The sequence below is a fragment of the Carcharhinus amblyrhynchos genome, chromosome 1 (genome assembly GCF_965287045.1).
Source record: "Carcharhinus amblyrhynchos chromosome 1, sCarAmb.v2.hapA, whole genome shotgun sequence".
Lineage (NCBI taxonomy): Eukaryota > Metazoa > Chordata > Chondrichthyes > Carcharhiniformes > Carcharhinidae > Carcharhinus > Carcharhinus amblyrhynchos.
In genome coordinates this window covers 149,412,252-149,438,191 of record NC_137324.1, presented here as the reverse complement: position 1 = coordinate 149,438,191, position 25,940 = coordinate 149,412,252, and the positions used below count along the sequence as shown (strand labels likewise).

The 25,940-nt window shown below is 44.1% G+C and overlaps 1 protein-coding gene across 6 annotated transcripts; it reads right to left on the bottom strand.

Annotated features, from left to right (window-relative positions):
- Window positions 1-8,814: 8,814 nt before the first annotated feature.
- spry1 (sprouty homolog 1, antagonist of FGF signaling (Drosophila)) lies at window positions 8,815-25,638 on the bottom strand. 6 transcript variants are annotated; one of them, XM_080193584.1, is made up of 3 exons: window positions 25,555-25,638; window positions 24,544-24,963; window positions 8,815-11,616 (listed from the first exon to the last, which is right to left on the bottom strand). In XM_080193584.1, exon 3 carries the CDS (start codon window positions 11,559-11,561, stop codon window positions 10,587-10,589), a length of 975 nt encoding a protein of 324 aa, XP_080049710.1. In that variant the 5' UTR covers window positions 11,562-11,616; window positions 24,544-24,963; window positions 25,555-25,638; the 3' UTR covers window positions 8,815-10,586. The 6 variants fall into 6 exon arrangements, with proteins under 6 accessions (XP_080049710.1, XP_080049701.1, XP_080049692.1 ...); XM_080193575.1 differs by lacking the exon at window positions 25,555-25,638 and having other exon boundaries at window positions 24,544-25,037; XM_080193566.1 differs by lacking the exons at window positions 24,544-24,963; window positions 25,555-25,638 and adding an exon at window positions 22,275-22,904.
- Between the last annotated feature and the right edge of the window lie 302 nt (window positions 25,639-25,940).

The window sequence follows — 25,940 nt, the reverse complement described above, 5'->3', positions numbered from 1 at the left end:
CAATGATTATGCGTATTCTTCTCCCGTGGAGACATGTAAAATCTGATGACATGAGTCCTGCAGTGTTTCAGGGAGTGGCCCTCAGAAGGCAAGGGTTGTGATAATCTTGCGGGGAGGAAAGAGGTGCTTGGAGGTCAGGGGCTGGAAGTTTGCAGGGTGCTGGGTGTGGGGTAATCTGGGAGTCATTTAGGGTGAGGATGCTAGATGAGGTGAAATACTCAGCCTTGCCACCTGAATGAGTTCATTCAGTTTCTTGCAGCACTGCTTCCCAGTTCTCCTGGCCAGTGCCCTGGCACTAAAACCTGCTGCCACTGCCTCCCAGGCTGCGTTTCCATCCCTTCCTCTGGGACAGCATCCTGCTGCGGGGGAAGAGGGTGTCTCACCTTGCCTTCACCGATCATGGCAATCTGCCGGATCAGCATCAGGGAAAGGGGGAGCTGTCTTCCTGGAGGCCATTTCTTCCTGTCCTGCCTGCCTGTCTGTCTACCCTTGGGGTTGTTATGGAGCTCTGCCTTGTTAGGGCAGATCAGTTGCAGGCAGTTTGGGCGAGTCACACACCCGTTAGAACATTCCAGTGAGTTTAATGCAATTTGCCTTGTTACCATAGAGCCTAATCAGCACTTGCAGGTATGCTGATGGGAAGTGGGTGCCTCTGTGATAAGAAGGTCAGAGAAGAGAGGGTCATGTCACTCAGTCATTGGGGCTGGGGGCCGGGGGTACTGAGGGGGTCTTGTGCAAGGGGGTTTGGGGGAGAAGTGGGGGGGGCTAGGTGGGGGAGGAATGGGGGTGTCAGTGATGTTGGGGGGGTCGTCTACAATGTCCATGGAGGGGAGGGGGAGGCTGCATCTGTCCCAGGAAGGTTCTGTCAGCAGACCTGTTTTTGTTTTAGCTTCTCCTATGCATGCACAGTTTGTGACTCCAAACTGAGCTACAGGCTGTCTTCGTGAATTAGGCCCCGTCCACTGCCTCTAGCAGCTAGAAAGTTTCTAGCTCATGTTTTCAAAGACTGAATGCACATAATTGGGCTTGAAAACTCACCCAAAAAATGGATTAGGAACTCTCCCATTTTCACATGAGCTGAACACTTAGAAAAAGTCTTGTAAAATTTCGCCCAATGTGTTCCATTGTGAGTCCTCCTCTGGGCAGAGGGAAAAATGGCAACAAGCTTCCACATCAACACAACATAACTTGGGGCTTATCACAATATTTTCCATTCCCATCACCAAACCTATCCAAAATCAATGGGAGCTTTGGTGTGTAACTTTGATTTTTTAACTAAGTATTGTTTTGGAAATGTGGTGAGTAGCTGGGGCAGTGCCAAGGAACTGTGCTGGGCAAAGCGTCAAGCAGGCAAAGTCAGGGGAAATGCCTAGGGCAGTGCCAGGGAGCAGTATCACAGGATAGTGCCAAGGGGCAGTGCTAGGTGGACAGTGCCAAGGGACAGAGTTAGGGGTAGTGCCAAGGGACAGTTAAAAGGACAGTGCAAGGGATAGTGTTAGGAGGTCAATGCCAGGGGCAGTGCCAAAGGGCAGTGCCAAGGCAGTGCAAGGGAGACAATGCCAGAGGGGCATAGCCAGGGGCAGTGTCAAGGGGCAGTTATAGGGGACAGTGAAGGGGGTAGTGCTAGGAGGCCAGTGCCGGAGGCAGTGCCAAGGGGCAGTGCTGGAGGACATTGTGAAGGGATAGTTCCAGGGCAGTGCCAAGGCATTGCGAGAGGGATAGCGCCAGAAGGGCATAACCAGGGGCAATGCCGAGGCAGTGCTAGGGTGACAGCGCTTGGGTGGGTGGGGGGCGGGGGGGCGGGTGGGGGGAGGCCAGTGCTGGGGCAGTGCTTACTGTAGTGCTGGGAGCGGGGGGTCGGGGGGGGGGAGGTGCAATACCAGGGGCAGCCTGCTAATGACATTAGAAAGTACTTTATCTATTACTTCACTGGCCGTCGGGAGTGGAGTCAATTGCATCACAAGATCTCACCGTTGCAAGTCTTGTTTTATGGCTCTAGCATGATTTTGTGCTCCAGTCACCATTTTCACCTGTGGCAAATGAGGGCACAAAACCCCAGCCTTGCTCTTTTAAAAAGTGTACGGTAATAAACTTTCATTTTTTGGTTTAACTACTGTTGCAATGTAATCAGGGCTTTTACCTGTTTGGTATGAAAGTTTTGTAATAAATTGCATTGTACCATATCAGGGGAGAAAAGATCTTTCTGATTTTATTGCATGGGGCCTGAAGGATTTTCAACCATGGAAAAGAGCAATAGCAAATTACACAAATGTTCACTGTCTACACATTATGTAGCACTTACGTTTATTTATATCTTATTAAATTGAAGCATCTTAAAAACAGCACATCTGAATTATTTTGGTGAGTCCTATAACTGTTGCTATTGAGGCAAACACAACATTCAGTGCCCACACAATGTCCCACAAACACTAATCAGATGGATGATCATGTTTTCACGGTGATACTCATTTTTGATGCTAGAATTCTGAAGTTGATTTTTCAGAAGGTGGAGTCTTGCTTCCCACCATACGAAAGTCAGCAGGAAAAACATCCCTAGTGCCTCGAGTGAGTGTTAAGTGGCTGCAGGAAAGACTTTTGCCCTTTACTTAGGAGGTCCCATCTTAGCGAGGTGTTGAGCAATGTGATTGGCTGGCAGTTCTATAATCAATGCAGTGACAGCATGGCAATGGACGGAGGAAGTGCAGGAGGACATCAGTGTGTAAGTCTGGGCAAAGTCAAGGGGTTCCAGAGTGGGGAAGTTAATGAGAGCCCCCAAGATGAGGGGGAAGTGTGAAGAGTATTTGAGGTCTTGGGGGAGGGAAGTCTGGAAGCCACCAGACCGTAAGGAGGAAGGCACCTGACGGTAAAAAGGAAGATTCTCTTATTCCAGTAGCCTTAGCATCTTTAATGTTCACCTGAACTTTTACAAAGGGCCGCTAGAGTTTCAGTTTAATGTTGCTTCTGAAGGTCAAACATAGAAACTAGAAGCAGGAGTAGGCCATTCGAGCCTGCTCTGTCATTCATTTTGATCATGGCTGATCATCAAATTCAATATCCTGATCCCACCTTCCCCCCACAGCTAGCCCTCATTGTAGTATAGGCACAGACGTATCAAACATTCTGATTTTGGTTTTATAATGTTGTAATCAAAAGACTGCTGCATGTACAGAAGTGTCAGAACAGTTCTACGTATAACATACTCCAGAAGAGTATTAAGTCCAAAGATGTGCAGGTTAAGTTGATTCACTATGCTAAATTGCCCCATAATGTCTGGGAGACTAAATCCGATAAATGCATGGGCTGATGGGGATAGGGCTTAGATGGGGTTATGGTTGGTGCAGACTCAATAGGCCGAATGGCCTCCTTCTGCACTGTAGAATTCTATAATTCAATGATTTTATGATAATTCTTGCCAACTTCCCTCCCCCTCCCCCTCCAGAACCATCACCATCCAGTCTCCTTATCTCTCCTTAAAGCTTTTATTTATACTGGGGTGTGGTTCTGTGGCCAATGGCTAACCTCCTGGTAGCTTACTCAAGTGGGCATTCATCTGGAGCCAAGATAGTGAACATATGTTTCTCTTCATTGAAATCGAGCTGCAGGGGCAAGGTAAATAACTTCCACTGGTAATTACTTGTAAAACACAGCACTTCCTCATTCTTTGAGAGCCCTAAAATGGGATCTAAAAAGTTAGCTATTGTTTTCTATTGTGTACAAACTGAAGTAGATGGCCTCAAATTGCAGCTCTTGAAACAAGGCAGGGAATTAATAATCCACTAGGTTCGCACAGAATCCGCCGGAAGACCTTTGGGTGAAAAAAATAAGGTTAAGACTGGAAATTTCACACACTATAATGGTTTAAAGGTGGAGGATGTGTTAACAAGATTTTTTTTACTTATTTACCTATTAGCTACTTTGACCCAACTGAGCACCCCTCCCCCTTTTTGCTCCTTTCGAGTACAGACATGCTGAATTCTGAAGTCCCTATAGCTCACCACTTCTGGCGAACATCTCACCCTTCACTAGTGCAGCCAGGGTGCAGGTTTGAACTGCAGCTGTAATCTGAGTAGAGATTTCCCCATTTTAACCATTTTGTCATGCCAAACATATATTGGCAAATTTCATATTGTTCAAGGACGTCAGTTCCGTAGGGATCGTACTAACAATGCTGTTGTGAAGAGTTTTCAGAAAGCAATCTTCAGATTGAAATCTCCATATGACGTTTCTGGTATCAGCCCTGGCTCAGTTAGTAATATACTCACCTCTGAATCTCAATGCTCGGGGGTTCAGGTCTCACTTCAAGGCTTGACATCAAGGTTGTCCTGAGGGAGTTTTGCATTGTCGGAAGTGCTAGCTTTCAGATGAGACATTAACCCAAGGCCCGTCAGGCTGCTCAGATGGATGCAAGAGATCCCATGGTACTAGTTCAAAGACCAACAGAGAAATTATCCCTAATATTTATCCCTCAGTTGGAATCAGAAAATATAGATTAGACAGTCATTATGATGTTGCTAATTGTGGAAGCTTGTTACATGCATATTGGCCACTGCATTTCCTACAACAGTAATGTAGTACGTTACAATAAAATAAGCAATAACATTTCAATAAGTAATTTGTTGACTTTAATAGATTTGTTAAAGGTTTAGTCAATCTCCCATGATGTCGCACAGAAATTGAAGTCCATGGGCGGTATTTTCCCATCCAGCCCGCCAGTAGGTGGGATATGGACAATGCAAAGGTGCGTTGCCCTTGGCTGGGATTTTCCAGCCTTGGGGAGAGTGGCCAGAAAATCCCACCGCACTTATAATCAGCAAGCGAAATGATGTAGTCAGTGAGGGGAATCAGTTTAGGTTTGTAAATGTAATTCAATTTCCATTTTATTGTGATAAATTCCATTTTGAGTTAAATAAAATTGAGCAAAACTTATGGCTGTAATAATTTGTGAGAACATGAGGGTTTATATCTATAGCATGCACCATCAATGATTGGAAGAAGTAATACAAGATAATTCTACGTAGGCAGTTTCCATGAAAAATGTGGTATTGAAATTTATAATGGAAAAAAATTCAGAAGAAGCAAGGTTTTATATACAAGAGTGTCAGACAGAAATTCGTTAGCATAAATTTTACTGAAGAAACACTATGGTAGATTCACAATCTGTGCCACCATGGCGATCATTAGATGGGCTTGAGCATGCCTGGCTTTGAGTGATAACTTGTACACAATCAATTCTTGGCCTAAAATTCCTGTGAACAAAAGACATAACTTTCAGTTTGCGGTATGACTCCATTTTTTGTTGTACTGCTGAAGTGGGATGGGCAATAAGTACATCAGCAATCATTGTCCGTCCCTAATTGCCCTTGAGAAAGTACTGAGGAGATATATTCTCAAGCTTTGCATTCCATGTGGTGTAGATGCCATTCATGGTGTTGTTAGAGAGGGAGCTCCGGGATTTTACACAAGACCTTCAGTATATATAGCTGTGGCTATCATTTAGCCAATGGTGCACCTTACCCAAGAAAATGTGTAAAAATATGACTTAACAGAATGAGAGAAAAGACTCAGTACAATTGTTCACTTCATTGTCTCATGGCTAGAGCCACTGTGCTTTACCTGCAATGGATACAATGGACCAGACAGAAGATAACCAGTGTCCAAAAGAATCAACCAAAAGAGGTGCTGCATCAGAACTGTTGTAGACTATCCACTAGGATTGCATTCATAGTGAACTGGTTTCAATCTATACCAACACCACCTGACAACAAATAGACATTGAATTGTAGCAATTGCAGAAATACAAGGGCAGGATTAGACTATTCTGACCCTTGAACCTGTTCAACCAGGATCTAATAGAATGGCAGATCTTTGCCTTTCCTCCATTAACCAGCAGTCTTTCCAATATACTTGATGCCTTTAACTAACAAGAAACTAGTGGCCCAATATCCACAGCTTTTTCAGAAAGTGAGTTTAAAATCTCCACCGCCTTTGTGTAAAATACAATTTCCAGATTTCACTCTGAAAAGGCCCAGCTCTAATTTTAAGATGAGAACTTCTTCTTTTGGAGTTTCTCACCAGAGAATATGGTTTCCCCTGTGTCTATCCTAATAAATCCCTTAATCATGTTTAACTAACCCTTTCTTTCAACCTTTTGAACTCAAAGGTATACAAACCAAGTTTATACAGCCTGATCTCATAATTTAACCTTTTACGTCTTTATATGCTAGTGAATCCATGTGCCTGTGCCCCTTTCAAAGTCAATATATAGTTCCTCAGCAAGTCTGGCAGAATCTGTGGCAAGATCTTGGTGCCATCTTGCCAGGCAGAAATCGTTTTCCCCATTTAGGATGTCAAGCATGTAGTCTGGTGCATTATGATACAAAGCATTTGCATCTAACATAGGCCCTAATTTGAATTTTATTATGCCAAACACTCTTGCTAATTGACTAAAGATGAAATGGTACAGAAACACAGGGTTTAGCACTTCTGCCTCACAGTTCCAGGGACCCAGGTTCAATTCCAGCCTTAGGTGACAGTGTGGAGTTTGCACATTCAGCCTGTCTGCATGGGCTTCCTTTGGTCCTCCGGTTTCCTCCCACACTCCAAAGATGTGCAAGTTAGGTGGATTGGCCATGCTAAAATTGCCCCTTTGTGTCCCAAGATGCAAATACTAGATGGATTATTTCCACAGGAAATAACTGGGGTTATGGGGGTAGGTCAGGGGACAGGGCCTGAGTAAGTTACTCTGTTACAGTCGGTGCAGACTTGCTGGGCCGAACTGTAGGGAATCTATAATTTTTCTATGTAAATAGTATTTGGAAAAGTGAAATTAATATTCAGTATCAATTTGAAATTTCTCCAAGATAACAATTACTTCTATGTATATAGTGTACACCATTCATTTTGAAATGTTACTCAATAGAAAAACAGTAAAATTCATACTCACATACTGAACTAAGTAAACAACAGCTCTCATTACAATTAGGCTCATTTATAGTCTAATTTCTGGTCAAATGGTTGGTTGGAAGAAGTCTGGATTAGACATTCTGCATTAGGCACTTTTATATTCAACGTCTTGCAAAGTCACAAATGGGCCATGCATTGTGAGCACGTTTGCCGTTCATGTTGTTATTAATGGAGCTGAACGTGAAAATATCCTTTGAGTCCTACACTGGTTTCACTCTATCAGAGAATGAATGGGGAGAAATGGCACCTGAACTAATGTCTCTTCCTAAACTGCAGTTTTTAAATCAAAAAGAACTTGAAGGCATCTATAATCGAGACCTGAATCAAATCAGCATTTTGTAATACCAACATTCCTTCTCAAGGGTGAAACGTTCACACGTGGCATAGGTAATCTTTAAATGGATCGGCACATTATCTAATGACAATCCTTCCCCAGTGAGTCATCATCAGTGCCTGGAATAAAATTCTTTCTTCCGATCTTTGGCTTAACCATTGAATTCTCCATAAATGCATGCCCAAATCCAACTGCAATATTCTGACAGACTAAACCTCTTTGCATTCTATTTAATAAAATTCTTGATCCAAGAGAACTTAGAAAACAATCCACGTTTTCTAGAGTTTAGTGCTCTGCAGTACTAATAAAAGGTGAAGTTGCCTTAATCCCAGATGACCAGAGGTTGCTCTCCCCCTCAAAGGGGAGAGCTGATTGGTGACGATTTAACCTGAGGATCATCACACCTCAGGTGAGGGGCAAGGTTGGGAAATCATCACCAGAGACCACAGCACATGTACTTAAAAGAAAATCCTAAGCCAGGGTTTTGTCAACTCAGGCAGGAACACTGACAGCTTTTCCTGCCAATTCTAATGAAACTCAGGTTTTAAAAAAAATCATGGCGGTGGGGGTGGGGGTGGGGCCACAATGTCAGGCCTGACCCATCAGGAACTCCCACACAATAGTACCAGGGGCAATGCCTAGCCATGGCATGGCCCAGCCCTCTCCCTCCCACTGTTGTACTTGCCTGTGCACCCCTAGCGGGTTCTCCTTATCAGGTCCCCAATGGTCCAGATCAGTTGTAAACCCTTAACAAGAGGGACAATACAGCAGGGGAGCCCGCTGGTAATATGTTAGCGTACAGTATCGAGGTCCCGTCCTTTCTGGGCAGGAACCCCATTACTTCAATAGGAGTGGGAAATCTCGCTGGTGTGTAAGCTGTTTAGGGACTTTGTTTGGATTGTCCACTTGCTTTCCCACCCGCTAAAAAACAATAGCAGTGAATCACAACCCACGGATCACCGAGCCATTCTGCAGGTTTGGGACATGGGGTTTCTTGAATGACCGCTTGGTCGTGGTGCAAATATCTGAAAACTACAGCAGCTCACTTTCCAGAAGTTAAGACTACATCTGGAATATTCTGGTCCTGCCGACAGTATTTGACTAGCTCGTCAAATATTCCACCCGTGACGAATCCCACTGCAGACAGGGTTGGGAAATCCCAGCTTAGTTTTCAAAGTAATTCATGGCAAGCACATTGGGATATTTTTGGGGGAAGGAATAAGGAACTACATAAAAATGTTGGGCAGGATTTTCCAGCCCCCCTCACCCCACTGCAATGCGTTTTCTGGCAGTGGAACGGTAGTCTTATCAGCAAGATTTTCCGATCCCACCAACAGCTACTGCATTTTGTGTGACTCAGGCATCCTGCCACTGGGAAGTTGCCGCGCACAGTCACCTTCATCGGGACCGGAAGATCCCACCAGCAGGCAGGACTGGAAAATCCCACTAGTCTTTTTTTTAGAACATTGCAAGGGAGTCCAAAATGAGAATAAAAGATTCAGGCAACACACAAGACAGTATTTTCATTAATTTATATATTTCTGCCTTATAGTTAACATATGCATTTTCATTTGTGCCACCCTTAATTTTTCTCAGTAAGTAATATTTGTTATATTCAGAAATGAGTAAAATTTCAGACAGCTTTTTGAAATAAATACCATAAAATAATAGAGCTTCACATAATAAATATTCTTTACAACAAAGGAAGTTTTGAGATTTTTTAAAAACAGTCAGGATTCCTCAAAACTTTCTTTTTTTTTTACATAAAATATATACACAAAGTGAGCCGCAACATGGCTCAAGACAGAAGTATGGAGAGTTAATGGGGCAAATTTAAGAAAATAAACCAGAATACAGTCCCATCAATTTAAAGGCAACCCAATATTTAAATATGGATGTCACAATAAAATGGTAATTGATGTAAACTAAGAGCCTGTCAAACATTTTGTGAATGCCTCTGGCATCCAATTATCAGCTCTCAGAAGATGTTGTTGTTCCCTTGTATAAAACACACAACTAAACTAATACAAAATTTGAGGGTCTTCTGTAGCTCTGCATTTAACACCCACTGTAGGTTAGGTTGAAATATAAAACCAAGACTGACCATCTACCCCTTCAAATGAGAGATCTACAATACAGCAAACATTGTTCAGAACACTGCAATTTGCAATCGTTTGGGCCAGTGCAGAATTTGAATGATGACTAATTAAGTCCTTTTACTGAGTTTATAAAATTATAATAGAACCTTTTCTACTGTTGGATTTACTCAGGCAGAGAGATGTGTGAACTTGTGACATGCATTATACTCCAGAAATCATACTAGCTCACTGTATATCATACAATGAAGAAAGTCATATTCTTTGAGATTCCACACTCAACGATTATAAGGGTTGCCAAGTATGTGTTGTAACTAAGTTGAAAAGTTTCAATGTTGGCTAAGTGTTGTGAAATTATAAACCCATTATTATGAGCATGTTAACAATTTCTCCACATATAGCAAACACCAGAATTCTTCTTGTTCGTTAATACAATTGACTAATATGATACACTGTTGTTAAAAACAGTTTTTGAGGTGGACAGAATAAGGAGTCAGGTTCAAAGTAAAGCACATTGAGTGCAAAGCGGAGAACACAAGCTTTATTATCACATCTGCTTCATCACTATAAACAGTGAAGTGGGAGAAGTGTACCCTGGATAATTTCAGGACAATTTTTGCATATACTAGAAAATATCAAGAACAATTTTATTAAGAGTAACAAAGCCTAATTAACCTGTCTGATAGCCAGTCTGGTGCAGGTCAGTATCTTGTGACCATCGCATCAGTGGTTTCCCCCAGTTACCTTACTTGTCAGAAATTGTATTGTAACATCCATATATTAAACAGATCAAACACCCCTCAGAATCTGGTTAATTAGTTTCAATAATGCTAATTTTTTGATAATTTGCGAAGAATACCAGTATAGTTTGTGTAACATGACATATCTGTGGACAATACAAACTAGTTAAGGGGGCTGTTTGCAGGTGAGAAAGCAATGGTCGACTCCTCTGATGTGACGCGGGTGTCTCTTCACTTATGGGAACCAGCAACATTCATGATCCTAAGACAGCTTCAGACAGGGGCTGAAGCTGTTCCATGATGATAGAAAGCATTCATCTCTCAGATTGGAACAGCTTAGATTGGAACAGTTGCTACACTTTGATGATAGCCAGTCTTAGGCTGGGTAAACACACAGGCATGATTCCAAAATAAAAAAATGAGGAAAGTGTTAAAGATCTCTGCTGCCCCGGATCAAGAGGGTTTGTCCTCCCCTGGAGTGGGACAGCTCTTGAGTTTGCAATACACAGTATTCGAGTTCTTGCATCGGCAGCCAGGCCGGTTTACACGATCGTAGCACCCCTGGCAAAGTTTGATACAGCCCTTGGCTGGAAGATAGCAGAGTAAACAGGGCAGAAACAAGGACATTAAACCCATGCACAAGAACCTGGAGCAGCAGTGCGAATGGGAGCATGAGCAAGGATTATCCGCACAGGAGTCCTCATCGTCGTTGGAGCAGTGGTAGAAGATTCCCTTCACCAGGCACATGCATGTACCATACTCAACCATACTCTCTGCTGAGCACAGGCACTGCTTATTACAAGCCAAACACGAAGGTAGGGTCCTTGGTGCTGTGCACTCCCTGCACTTGCATTTCCCACATTGCTCACATATAAATCTATGCTTTGCCAAATCCTCCTTCCCCAAGCATTTTGGCACGTCCGTTGTACAGGCAGATGCTTTAGGCTGTGTTCTAATCGTCCTGTCTGCTCTGTGGTGGCTGGATGTTAGCCGCGTCGGTGGTGAACGTCCCAGAAGTCCTTGCTCAGATGACGCACTACTGTTGCTCCCTGAACTAGCTGCACTACCCGTGCTAGTCGACCTGCTCAAAACCGGCATCCTGCTGGAGGAGTGGTGGCCAGCGTGCGTGTGGTGAGTGGACCGATGCTCATAGTTATTATTCACATTGATCGGTATCACTTCGTGAGTCCTTTCATGCTTGTCATGCCGCTGTGTGGTTCTGCCACTACTAATGCTAGTCGCCTTCTTCGCAATCGCAGGGCCTTCTGTGTACTCATTGCTGGTCCTGATTGCTTTAATCTGATCAAGGGATAAAATGGCAGCGTGCTGCAGCTCCCGTTCATAGTCAAGTCTCTGCCTGCTGTCAAGGGAGGGCTGCTGGATCACAACCAATGAACCACCACCGCCATGCTGAATATGGGCCTCCATCTGCGGTGATCACAACTTCCAGCATTCACCGTAGGCTTGGCGTGCATCTGAAATTCTGCCAAAACAAGTAGAGAGGAAAATGATACATTAGAGTCACAGTGCTGAGTTCAACAATAACTTAAAGATCACAAGGATCCCAGGCCACAGCAAAAGAACAGATTCAGAAAGCACTTAGCCCACTGGACTGCAGCCACAGCTCTCACAATAAAAGTTGCATTTGGATGCACAAGGCAGCCTTATTGGCAACAGAAGTTATTTCTACTTTGGGCCAGACACTGATTAACAGTCCACACACTCATTCAAACTCCTTACCTAGTTCTTGCTAAGATTGATCTGTCAGAAAGGGGGCTGGTCAATACAGCCCAGTCAAATTCCACAGATCTGCACAGAGCCAGATAAAGGGTAAGTATGAGGGGGAAAAAAAAGAGCTTCCCGCTCTTTTTAATTTAGCACTTTGTATATATATGCATAAGGCATGAGTATACATGAGAGAGAGAGAGCGCAAGACATTGCACAGAGCTTAACAAAAGGACAGGTATTAGATGACAAGAGCAGACAGTCAATGAAGTGGTATGGAATAGGGGTTATAAGGACCTATTGATTGGAAAGTAACATAGCAAGGCAGAGCTGTTTCCAAAGAAAATTTTTTTTGCTGGCCACAAAGCTAAAGACTTTGCCAAAAGTGGAGACATAAAGAATCTGCACAGCTGAGGAAAATATGCATCCTGAAACACAGATGCTGGAAATTGGAGAAATAGGATGATATACAAACCAAGGTGAGAATTTTGAAGAAAGTCTGCATGAGGAGAAGGGACTACTCGAGATCATGAGCAAGGACAAACATGCTTCCACAAACAAACACCTGGAGTTTTTCAGGTTGTAATTCAGTTTTTTAAAAAATATCTATCAGAATGTGAGAAAAGATTCAGGGAACTCCTGTCATGAATCTGCCTCATAACAGCATGAACAAGAATATAACAGGAATGATACAATATGATCTGCCCTGTAATAGATTACAGAAATAGTGACCACAGTAGCCAGTATTTAAAGAGGATGATGAGAGATGATCTTTCCCTGTACCGAGATTGGCAGGCACTCAGACAGAATCAGGTGTAAATAGCTTTATCATCAGGAAACAGCCTACCTAGATGACTAAGAGATCAGTGGAGATATACAGATGTTAATTTTGAGTCACAGAAAGAGAGAGATGCAGACTGCCCAAATACACAAGAGGGGAGGGTCAGAGAGGAACCAGGGTATATTTACAATGTGCATGCAGACACAGGCAGGCAGTTGAACATCTAACAGCCAAGGAGACATTATAACATCTAAGAGACAAGAGGCCAGTTTAACATCTCACAGTTGAGTGGCCATTATAGCACGTAGGGGAGTGATTCTCCCAGTCTGTTGCACAGCTTGAGCAGCACAGCAGGCCGGAAGACATAGCAGAGGTGTTTCACAGGCTTCCCGCTGGGTGCCAAGGCCCGTATGAGTATTCCAGCCTAAGAATTCCAGCTTAACCAGCTCCATGCTGTCAATTGGCATGGAGCTGATTATAATATGGAAATTGCGATTTCCATTTAATTAGCGAGCCGGAGACTGAAGTCTGTGGACCCACTTGTATCTCCCCTTCCCTCCCCAGCCAGGAATGGTTCACTCCAGCGTGATTTACAACTGCTCCCCACTAACAGGGAACCTTGCTGGAGGGAAGAGAGGCCATTGACAGCCCCCCCTCAGAAAAGACGTCAGAGAGGTGTTCCTTGGGCAGTACGAGTCTGATATCATGGTACTGCCCAAGGGATAGGGTGGTACTGCCCACAGGGCATTGGACAATGCAGAGGTGTGCAGACAGGGTGATCGGTGAGGGTGGGGTTAGGGCCCTGCTACCATTCTGCACTGGGATCACTGGCAGAGGGAAGGAAGAGATGATGGGGGCTGGCCATCTGGGTGGGAGACATCGGGGCTTGCACTGGGAGGTCCAGAAGGCCAGTGATGAGGGGTTATGAAGATGGTTAGCGGTTAGGAAAGCCAGCAATGGGAGGTGGGGGGAGGGGGCGGGGGAGGCCTGCACATAAATGCGTTAGACTGACATTTACACATGGTGCCTGACCCTTTGAATCTGCTAGCTCACAACAGCTGGACCAATCAGCAGCTGGCCCACCAGGAGATTTGGAAGGGAATTCACCTGAGCATAATTAATGAGCTTCCTAGTGGAGAATCTGGTGCGAGATCCCGCCATTATGACCAGCAGGAAAGATGCCACTGGAGCTGCCTGCTACCACACACTGTCAAAAATGGAAAGAATTCCACCCTACATTTTTTATGCAGCTAATATCAAACTTCATTCCCGGATAAGTAAGCAGGGAGAACAGTAATACACTGACACAGATACACAGTGCAGGTCATTTTCACCTTCACTGCCTGGGTGGGAAGTTGTTTGAGCCAAACTCTGCACCCATGTGCTAGATCACTGCTCAGGTGCTGAAAGTGAAAATTGCCTAAAATGCAAGGCCATCAATCAAAGGCTGACTCAGGCAACACTCTGAGGAACTGGTTACTGAAAGCTTGATTGCAATAACTTCCATTATCTGTCCATCATAGTAGCAATTAAATAATAAACACAGGTTTTTATATTTTACTTCAAAAAGCTATTGGAAAATTATTGCTGGAGATGATAACATTTCTGTCGCAGTGAGGTGCAGAAGTAAATAGTTTTTCTGTGCATGAGAGAGGCAGGAATTCTTTTAATTATTTCAGTGGGGATCACTGGCAAGGCCAGCATTAGTGGCCCATCCCAAATTATCCTTGAACTGAGTGGCTTACTATTCCATTTCAAAGGGCAGTTAAGAGCCAAACACATTGCTGTGGATCAGGAGTTACATATAGGCCAGACCAGGTAAGAATGGCAGGTACTAGTCCAGTGACATTACCACAATGCCACTGTCTTTCCCAGTGGCTGAGGATGACGCCTTCTGGCCATTCTGACATGGGAAGGGAATCAGAGAATTATTATGTAATTACTGAAGCTCATGAGTTCTATGCTACATGTACTAGTGCCTACTTCACAACAAACCTGACAAGGGACTTCACTGTGGGATGAAAATATTTGTTTGAAAACAGAAATGGATGAGCTCTAATTCAGCTATTTCTCTATCTCCTAGAATATCTTTTCTAGCTCTCTCACCTGGTCATTTATCTCAAGGAGCACCATACAAATATAGGCTGTGTGTAACTCACCTCCTGACTCCCCAAAGCGTGTCCATCATCTACACGGCACAAGTCAGGAGTATGATGGAACACGCTCCACTTGCTTGGATTAGAGCAGCTCCAACAAGAACCGAGATGCTTGGCACCATCCAGAACAAAGCAGCCAGCTTGATCACTACTCCTTCCACAAACATTCAATTCTTCCACGACCACCACACAGTCGCAGCCATGAGGACCACCTACAAGATGCACTGCAGAAACTCACTAAGATTCCTTAGGCTGCATCTTCCAAACCCATAACCACAGCCACATAGAAGAACAAGAGCATCAGATACATGGGAATACCATTGCCTGGAGATTCCTCTAAGTTAGTCACCATCCTGACTTGGAAATATATCACCATTCCTTCACTGTTGCTGGGTCAAAATCCTGGAACTCCCTCTTTAACAGCACTATGGGTGCACCCACATCTCAGGGACTGCAGCGGCTCAAGAAGGCAGCTCACCACCACCTTCTGAAGGGCAATTAATGTTGCCCTAGCCAGTGACACCCACATCCCGTAAATGAGAAAAAAACTTTAATCTTCCCTTCTAACCTAGAACAGCTGGGCTTTGCAGTCTTCTTTATGTTTGCACTGCAGTCAGTATCTCTATTTGATCATGCAGCTTAGACGGTGCAGAGGGACCTCGGGGTCCTTGTGCATGAGTCGCAAAAACCCAACTTGCAGGTGCAGCAGGTGGTCAGGAAGGCGAATGGGATGCTGGCCTTCATAGCGAGGGGGATTGAATATAAAAGTAGGGAGGTCTTGCTGCAGCTGTGTAGGGCATTGGTGAGGCCGCAGCTGGAGTACTGTGTGCAGTTTTGGGCGCCGCACCTGCGCAAAGATATTTTGGCCTTGGAGGGAGTGCAGAGGAGGTTTACTAGGCTGATACCGGAGTTGAGGGGGTTGAGCTATGAGGAGAGGCTGAATAAACTAGGCTTGTACTCGTTAGAGTTTAGAAGAATGAGGGGAGATCTCATTGAGACGTATAAGATGATGAATGGGATGGATAGGATAGAGGAGGAGAGACTCTTCCCGCTCAAAAAAGACAGTAGGACTAGGGGGCACAGCCTCAAGATAAAGGGGGGGTGGTTTAGAACGGAGTTGAGGAGGAACTTCTTCACTCAAAGGGTGGTGAATCTCTGGAATTCTCTGCCCGTTGAAGTGGTGGAGGCTGCCTCACTAAATATTTTTAAGACGCGGGTTGATGGGTTTTTGATAAGAGAGGGGATTAAGGGTTATGGGGAGAGGGCAGGAAAGTGGAACTGAGCCACGACAGATCAGCCATGATCTTATTGAATGGCGGGGCAGGCTCGAAGGGCTAGATGGCCTACTCCTGCTCCTATTTCTTATGTTCTTATAAACTCCAATACAGCAATTAGGAGGAATCCCTATCCCAGATCCTAACACACCATAACAGCATTAGACCACGAAGGCTTTGAATTTGCTTTGTGGAGTTATACCTATTTTTACTTCAGGATGTATGGTACTGTAGATTTAAATCTTGCCCCAGACAGCCACAACAAAATAGTAGGCTGACCAAAAGATTGCTTCCTGAGTTATTGCAATTTGTTTTTGAATTCGACACTACCTCGTGGATTAAAAAAGTACAACCTTGCCAGGACCAAAACCATTATTGTGTTTTCTTTCTTCCAACCTTTGCTCATACAGTAGGTGGAAGTTTACACAAGTGGCTTGGTGAAAGGAAAGGTCACCAGCGCCAACTCCCACACTATACAGCTAATCACTTGCAGCTCTGAAGTGGAGCCACTTTTCAACAGGTTGTGCATTGTTACTTGAAAAATTACCAAAAATAAAAATCATTACTTAATAAAGATCAATACAATATAAAGTCTTGTTAAGTAATGCAAATTATGCAGTGATGAGAAAGATATTAAATTCAATTTGCTGAGATTACAAATTCAACCTTTTTTCAATTTTAAAAGTGATTAGACATTCAATAGATCGCTTCACCAATGTCTCCAGCAGGTCTCATATTCAATCCCTGCTCTATGCTGTTAAGTGATCTCCGCTGAAAAATTGGTAAAGGCTTGACATTTTTGGGTTATGGAATTAAAGAACAAAAATCAGCCAAAGTGCTTCCTGCTGACTGCTCTCCAGTGATTGTGGGATCAGATTTGGCTGTGAGCCATAGCCTTGTGCTCCCCCACCATCCCCCCAACCCTAGAGCCACGTAAATTGTCAGCATTTATCTAGATTCATGAATGAAAATTTGCAATCTGGACAAAATACCAGCGGGGTTGCAAATACACATAGAACGGGTACAACCTGTATCTTCAGCAGAAGAGTAAAATACGCATTAATAGAAGAACAATATCCAAAAGTATTAGCATTAAGTTGCTAGTCACTCACAGTCAATGAAGACCCCCCCCAACCCCACACCACGAAATCACCTTAAATAACAGATTAGCCTAAAACCAGCTCAGAAAGCCTCTTTCAATGCTGAGTAAGAAAAATAAGCAGCAGTGTACGTCCCACTAGATGGAATCCTTTAGAATTTAAATTATCAAACAAGGGTATGGGGATTAGGGCAGGAGCTTAACTGACCCGATTTCAATTCCCACCCAAAGGATTGTCATACTTCCAAGTCCCACTCTAAAGATGCTATGACCCTTGACCTCACCTTGGTTAGGTATGCTCACAATAAAACAACCTTATCAGAAGGGCAGGAAAGAGAGAAGAAAAAGAACTCCTTCATCAATAGTACTCTCAAACTACGCATCCTACTGAGACACCACAGAACATGAATGAAGCTGTAGCTAAAAACATTCCCATTTCCCAGCATGGAATGTGCACAGAACAGGAAAGTTATATAGTTCCTTCAGGCAAAGGAAGGACTTAGGTAAAGAACAAGGCTACTGCAGTAAAGTCATTTCTGAAGGTGGGGCAGTGGGGGGCTGGGTAAGATGCTCTGTGGAGAGTCAGTGCAGCTCAATAGGTCTATTGACCTCCTTTTTCATTGTTGGGATATGATAAAAGTATGACATATTGCAAAAGAGCTGCTTTACTGCTACATTTTACAGTGAAAATTAAATGCAACTCATAGCTCCAAGAAGATTAAAATCAGTCTAAAAAAGGCAAGGGAAGAAAATAATTTTTTTTATGTTCAATATTAAAAACCACACAAAGTGGAGTCAGTTGTTGCAGGATTAATGTACTGATATGCAGGACACTGAAAGGAAGAACATCAGAAGCCTAATGCTCAATGTCATCATCCTTCACCAAGTACCTAACATGTTTCACAACATCACCCTATTTTCCTCCAAAAGTAGTTTTCTGTATTCAACTGTGAATTACAGCAGCGCACTCTAACTGATATCCTTCTAAAGACAATGTCTATTCAAAAGATCAATAACACAACTGCAGTACACTTAATTACTTACATACTTAATGCATAAACCATTATTCCTATAAAGTAGCTACCGATTACATCCTGGCACCACATCATCCAGATAGAACCTCGCTCCCATTTCTCCCTCACCCTGGAAAGAAGCTGTCATTAAAAACAGCAGCGATCTAAGGTGCTGTACTAAAATGAGGATAGCGATGGGTTAAAACAATTGCCTTCCACAAGAGTTGCCAGGATTTGCTGGATTTCCCCAAGCACCTGGTACTCCGCCCTCACAGCTAAAGGATTATACTGACAATGGATCCTGGGTCAGCACAAACAGGGCTGAATTAAGAGACTATTGCCATGTGGTATCCATAATGCGGTTTTAATTTGGGAGCTTCCGCAACACTGCACAGTGCAGGTTTATTTTTGTGTGAGAGGCATTCTTGCCTTCAAATACCACAAAAATGCAACCACTTTACTGAGTGATTTCCACACATAGAGTTGAATAATATAGTGGTATGGTTAATAACTAAAGTTCAGTCCTTAAATTCTTGCATAAATATAATACAGATTCAGGAAAAAAAAAGAAACTGGAAAATGATTCACAATTTAACAACGAGGCTGGAAAATCCCCTCCCTACCAAAACCACAAATTTTTAATTTTGCTTCCCATTAAAGATTAGTGGCATAATTGAAGGGACGAGGGAGAGACTGTTATGATAAATGCCCTTCCTCACTGAGGACCTGGTACTAAGGAGTACATTAGTTACAGTAAAATATAACAGTTTTCACATTCAAATTGACTGATGAGATCTGCTGAGACAATATACCTTTAAAAATTTGCAAAGCACAAGTCGGAGTCTGCCTTCCATGATGAGTGACTACATTGAGCTTAAATGGCAGATCCAGAACTGGGCATCTTCAGTCAAACCAATAACAGCAGCACCTGAAGCAATAATTTGGGCGATCAAATTCACGTCCTGATAAGCCTAAGGCTGAGGGATATCTGATTTAAGGGATGGGACAAAATGTTTTAAACATCAGGCTTTCAGTGCCATGGACAAGGACGCAAAGATAAATTGGTAGAAAGTGTGTGAAATGGAGCATGAAAATACATAATATGTGAGCAAGGAAAAGTATCAGGAGGCCAGAATGGAGTTTGCAAACTGAATTCAGGGACAAAAACCGAAAATGCTGGAAAATCTCAGCAGGTCTAACAGCATCTGTGCTGAGAGAGTAGAGTCAACGTTTTGAGTCTAGAAGACCTTTTATCTGAGCTGAAATTCAGGAACTCACCAAATTACAGGACCGCTACTCGAACAGATTTTGGTGCTTCTTAAACACCACATAACATTTCCTTCAACAAAACAAAAAAGTGTTTTTTAATTCTATAATTAATGGCCCTCTAACAAAAAAAAATGTACTCTCAAACTATAACATCCAAGATGCATGTTCCTGTCATGCTGTTAAGAGTTAATAATTATGGAGAAGAGCAGACATTCTCCCACTTTACCACAAATGAGGACCATCACCCAAAGTCAAAATCATAAAAGCACACAAGAGATCGGAAAGACAGAAGGTGGCCGGAAAACTAAAGGAGATCTGGCAACCTCTGAGGAGGGAGAAATAGAGTTAATGTTTCCAGTCGAAAATGACTTCTTCTTTGGAACGATTTCTGAAGAAGTCATTCGATTCAAAACATTAACTTTATTTTTCTCTCCACAGATACTGCCAGACCCGCTGAGTTTTTCCAGCATGTTTTGTTGTTAACCCGAAGTCTCCGAATTGACGAGTGATATAACAGTGGACCATGATACTGCATTTCACAGGTCTCAGAAATAGAATGGTCGTCATGATTTCAGGATGATTCTAATTATAAAATGCTGGCTATCTCATATCGACACTACCTTAGCCAACCTGGCATTTAGTTTGAGCAAAAGGCAGCGTGGTAGAGTGAGAGGCATTAGGTTAATTGCATTCGCAAAGAGCCAGCATGAAGATGGCAGGCCAAATATGCTCCTCCTGTGCTGTAACCACTCTCTGATCTGAGTGGGAATGGAATGATTCCATCAGAGCAGAGAGTGGAAGAACAAATCAGGTTTATTTTTCTGCAGGCGCAGTTTGAATATGAAATTACTAGAATGTATCTGATCACTGATAATTACCAATCATCTCCTATCCAAAGCCCACACTTTTTTTAATCACAAGTGTGATAATGAGAGGAGGTAATATTTAAGTGGTTAATAAAATTTCACAGTCGACTGCAGCAGCATTAGCTTTCATTACAAGAACGCCACATCTTCCGCTCTTCTTTTGGCCAGTGTGCATGTTACCTTTTAATAGAAGACTAAAGGTGAAACTGGGGTGGACGGCGGCCAAGTTTAGAAGTCAAATCCTCACGCAGAAGAACATACTGTACTGCCTGAACCCTGGCGAATTACCCAGCACGTTGACTCGAATACAAGTCGAAATTGCAAGCTATTCGGCGCTGAACATTTTAACACGGCTTTGCTAGCTAGCTTCGAACAAAAACCTTTCTCGCTTTGCAACTTATGAGAGACACGAAGGCTGGCACCTGCGAATTAGCAATAATAACAATGCTTCTTCATACTGAGTCTGTTATTTAACAAGCCCGGGAGAATGCCAGCGCTTTCTAACTCACTGTGTCTGTAAGAGAGAGAGGAACACGTAGAGAGCTGACTGGGGAAATGAATTACTCAACATAACACCCAGAGAATTCCTCACATTCACCTCCATCCCTGGCTTGAGGAAACTTTCGTCTGGGTTCAATTCAAACTTCAGCTTTAGACCTGCAATGGACAGGAAATCCCCTGAACTCCCCCCCCCCCCCCCCCACCAACTCATATCCAATTCCTGACCTTGGCATTTGACTTTGCTCTCTGGCCCTGTGCTGTCTGTGTTGGCAGAGTTGCAGAACAAACCGGATTTATGTTTTCTTTTTGCAGAGAGCTCTGCTTTGGGAGAAAGGAGAGGGAAGCTTTTGGTGGTAATCCGAACAAAAGGAAAAATAAGCCACCGTCACATCCAGGCTAATTTTGTTTTCAGTCAAGGGGTGTTTTGAAAGTTACAAATCTCCTGGTCAGACTCGATTCAATGTTGGAAGTGGGGAGGGGGAGGGAGGTCCGGGGCCGAGGCAGCTCAGCTTCCCCAGTACAGAGGGCCAAGGTGAGAGTCACACTCCTCTCCCCACACACCCGATCCTTGGTCTCTGAGTGCAACATTGCCCAAGTCCCATGCACAGACTTCCCAGGCACTGTACGCAGCTGGAGAGGGGGAGAAAACGCCCCCTTTGCTTCCCCCCCCCCCTCAAACTTGGAGCACTCATAATAATCAATTCAACTCTGGGTCCTCATCTGGAAACAGCGTAAAGATCCTACAGCCCCCCCCCCCCCCCCGCAAAAGACACCGCTTTAATAATGCTACATGTATCCGAATCCCCCTCTAGCTGCCTCACACAAACACAAGGCGCACCGCCCCCCCCCCCCCCCCAGCCCACAGAAACCAAACATCACCTGGTTGCAAGTAGCAGTTGCTGTGTCAAAACTCCCCCCTCCGACAGGCAGTCGGCAAAGCGGGGAAAGGATCTGCACCTCCTTTTCTCCCCACCGCCCCCCCTACCGAGGCAGTAGTTTCCTGGCGATTAGTTCAATGCAAACAGCACCCGAATGCCAGTGAGTGGAGGCAGCAGCAGCAGCGCCCTCTCAGAGCACCGTCAAGCTCTGATGGCTCACCAAAGCCGAGGGAAATGGGAGAGGGAGAGGGAGACGGGAGGGGAGGGAAATTATGAATGAACCCAGCAGCAACAGGCAGAGTCCCAGGCGAGGGAGAACACCACACGGGGGCGGACTTTCTACTTCCAACACCGGGGCTCATTCAACTCAACTGGCCATTTTCACCATAGGCAGAGAATACAACCTAAAGATTTTATAATCTCCGGCAAGGGAGATATAAAGTTTGTTCCCTCCCACTTTCATTTAGGAATTATCAGGCTGTGCCATGAATATCAAGACGCGTTTGTAAAAGCCGACCCAATTAGCCGCTATTTACAATAAAATTATTTCTAAGTTCTACAATATCCAAGGAATCTTACCTATTTCCATATATCCACCAAGTACAAATCCATTTTATTATGCGTGATGCACAAATGTCTTTTCCAAGAAGGTAGATCCAGTCTCGAGCCTTTATATCACCCAATATTGAGGAGTCCGAATCGGAGAGTGAGAAGGTGGAGGCAGCTCGAAAGGAGCTGGATGGAGGCAGTGAGGCAGCGACTCCAATCTCCACACTGCCTGTGTCTGCAGCACTGTCCAGCCTCTGGCTATTTCTCAGCGGCGCTCTCCCTCCACACTGCACCCCCGCTGCTTGTCTTAGCTGTTTTCTAATGACACTCTCTGCAAGACAGGGCGATGTTTTCTTGTATGGCAGTCTCCCGTCCGGAAACCTGATTTCCTATCTGAGGCAGTCACCAGTGCAAGATATGGCTGCATGTGTTTATGTGTTGTGACAACTGCGTGTGTGTGTGCAGAAGCTCTCCGCGGGTTTATCTGCTGTGTGAATGATTGCTACGTCTGCTCCTGAGGCTGTGTGCCGGCAGCCAGTGTGTACACACACGGGAGATGCTCCTTTATATCTCTCAGAGTGCCCAGCCGCTCTGCTCAGCATAGCTCTGAACTTGCTCTCAGTGCCACTGACGGCTCACTCCCTCTCCACTAAACACACACCACCTTCCCTTCGCCCTGATTGGTCGCGGCTTCGCATTCCACAGCTGCTGATTGGCCAGAGGGCTGCATTCCACCGCCCCCCATTGGTTCCCTCTCCCCCCCCCGGGGGACATAAAGCGGGAGTAAAAAGGATACAAGACATCCGGTCACTGATGATTGGCTCCGTCAGGACCCGCCCGCAGCCGATTGGATGTGGCGGAGACCACGTTCCAATTTTTCCAGGAAGCCGATTGGTCAGGATTACAGGGTTGACCCTGAAACTGGATTGGTGAGAAATATCCCCGCTAATTGGATCAGAGGAAACGCCGCATCCGACCAGCAGTGATCACCACAAGATTGCTGCTGTGATTTGCCTTAGATGTCGATTTCCTTTTAGCCCCAACAACAAATTGCAATATTAACTCAAATCTATTGAAACAATCCATATCCCAGCCTAAACCGGTTGAGTTTGATTTACTATTGTCACCTGTATCAGTATACAGTGAAAAGTATTGTTTCTTGCACGCATGCTGTTCATAGAGAAGGAAAGGAGAGGGTGCAGAATGTAGTGTCACAGTCGTAGCTAGGGTGTAGAAAAAGATCAACTTAATCTATGGTAGATCCATTCAAAAGTCTGATGGCAACAGAGAGGAGTTGAATTTTATTGCAATGTTAAGTTAAAGGACACCACGCTGAAACATCAAACGATTAGTTACAAATATGTGTTTCACTCGAGTTTGTTTAACATGCCCTATCTCAATGAGATTTAAGAAGTTATACATTTTCTTACTTTGGTATACATACATAGCCCCCCCAAACACTCTCTCTCACACACACATACACAGCGCTCCATATGTTATTAAGGAAAATGTCCCTAATGTTAAATGAGCCTCTCTCACTGCCTTCGGCCCTTATTATTCATTTGTAAAATAAACCGCAGACCGGAATCGAGCGCAATACTCCTATCGCATCCTGCTGCTTTCCACTACGGCGGGGGGGGGGGGGGGCGTGGAGAGAAACGCTTTCAGAGAAAAGCGAATGTGGTTTTATAAAAGAGCCAGAGGAAACATCCATGAAAAAAGGACCCGCAACGACGAATGTCGCTTTCAAAGGCCGTTATTAAAAGAACGTGAGCATTTTTTTTAAAAATCTTTTAAACTTGGCTTGGGGTTTTATCTACTTACCGAAAGAAATGAATAAATCCGCGCGTCGGAATATACAGGTAGCGAACAGCTGAAAACTCATTCAACAGCAGCACAGCAGCTCCCCCCCCCCCCCCCCCCCCGGACCTCCGGGTAATGCTTTTGTGCTCAAATCACACTGGGGGGAAATCCCGACTTCCTAAACTCCTCTTTGTTATTGCTGCAGTCATTTGAATGCACCAAAACAACTGTCTCCTGCCACCGAACACATGCTGAGAACGTTAATACAAAATCCACCAAACTTTCTGCATGGGACTGGGGGGAGCCGACATTGAGTGGCTCCAAGTATAATTTATGTGTAATGTTAAATAATTCCTGGTTAAAACTTACTCATCTAATTTGGTCTGCGCTGTGGGATAACCATATATAGACAGATTTATTTATTACTGTCACAAGTAGGCAGATAGTGCCTGATATTTTAATGATATATTTAATAATCGGGTAGATTATACCGAACCTTTCTCGTTCGTCCTGAGTACAATGTATCTGCATTATGAAATACAGACGCTTCCTTTCTTGTTGTCTTGTCTCTTGAGTGTGTTCCTTTGGTGTTCCTGTGGCTCTGGTTGGTTTCATCTGTGCAGGAAATCGCTCATTCATTAACCCTCTGGCTTCCCTTTCATCTGATCTCTGACTGATCATTAAGCTGCCTTTGTCACACCGGAACGGCTGAAGACCGTTTAAAGAAATTAAGGGATGTATCTGTTTAGTCCATCATCTCCCTCCCAGACCAGTTATCAGGGATTCCATCAGGCGAGAAGATGTCAGGCCCCGGAGGCGAAGGAACTGACCGAGTGGGGCTTCAAAGAATTGTAAAACCACAACGCCAAGTTTCCGCAGGAACTGCAGGTAGGGTTTTAAAGAGACACCGTTCCCGCTGCGAGATCGAAAAAAAAGGATCAAACACGGCCAAATTCAATCTGCAACAACCCCTGCCCCCGACAAATACAGCTCCAGCATTAGAAACAGAAAAGAGCCTTTAGTCTAATCGGCTTCATACATTCAGACTTAACCCTTCCTGTTAGAGTTGACCCCAACCCCTCCCCTTTTATATGAAGCACATTCCAAAGCTGGAAATTGGTCATTTTTTGGTGGAAATCATATTTTAAAGAGGAATACTGCTACACGTAGACCATCGTTTGCAAAAAAAAGATACTGACCTCCTATAATCTATTTCTAACAGTATTGTGTTATTAATGTTTTAATTCACTCATTTGTGTTTCCTATCAAAACCATAAAGCTTGTTTTCCGACTGTGTCTGGTGATGAGACTCATAAAAAAACAGGGGGCAGCACAATGAGAAAAGATATGACACGGATACAATCAAGCTGAGTGCCAACTCCAACCGCAGGCTCCCTCCGATTGAGTTCACAGATCAGTGGCGACTAGTATCTGCGTTTTTATTACCCCCCCGCCCCCCACAGCTGACCTTTATTCCTGGGATAGCGCGGGGAGCTCTTTCACTAACCTTTAATGATATTCATTGGCATAAACTTCCTGGGTGCCACAGGGGTCATCATCCTCTGTTTAATTGGATCCAACATGCTGAATTAGGAACAACATCGGCTGATGCCTGTTTCACATTCAGCGCAGTGTTATTAAGACATCTCGAAAATAGTAATTCCACCCCCCCCCCCCCCTCCGTCATTAATTAAAGCTATTTTTCCCTGCTCAGGAGGGTCAGAATTACTTTCGTTGGGAACAAAGTAGTCTCCCAGTCTCCACTATAGTTTTGTTGGAGAGAGAGAGACTGAAGGGTTTCTGCCGCTAACCCCTCCCCCCACCCGGCAGACATAAACATTCAGCGACTACCCAAAAACAAGGCGGATTGTGAGCAGTGAAATTGAAGTGTTG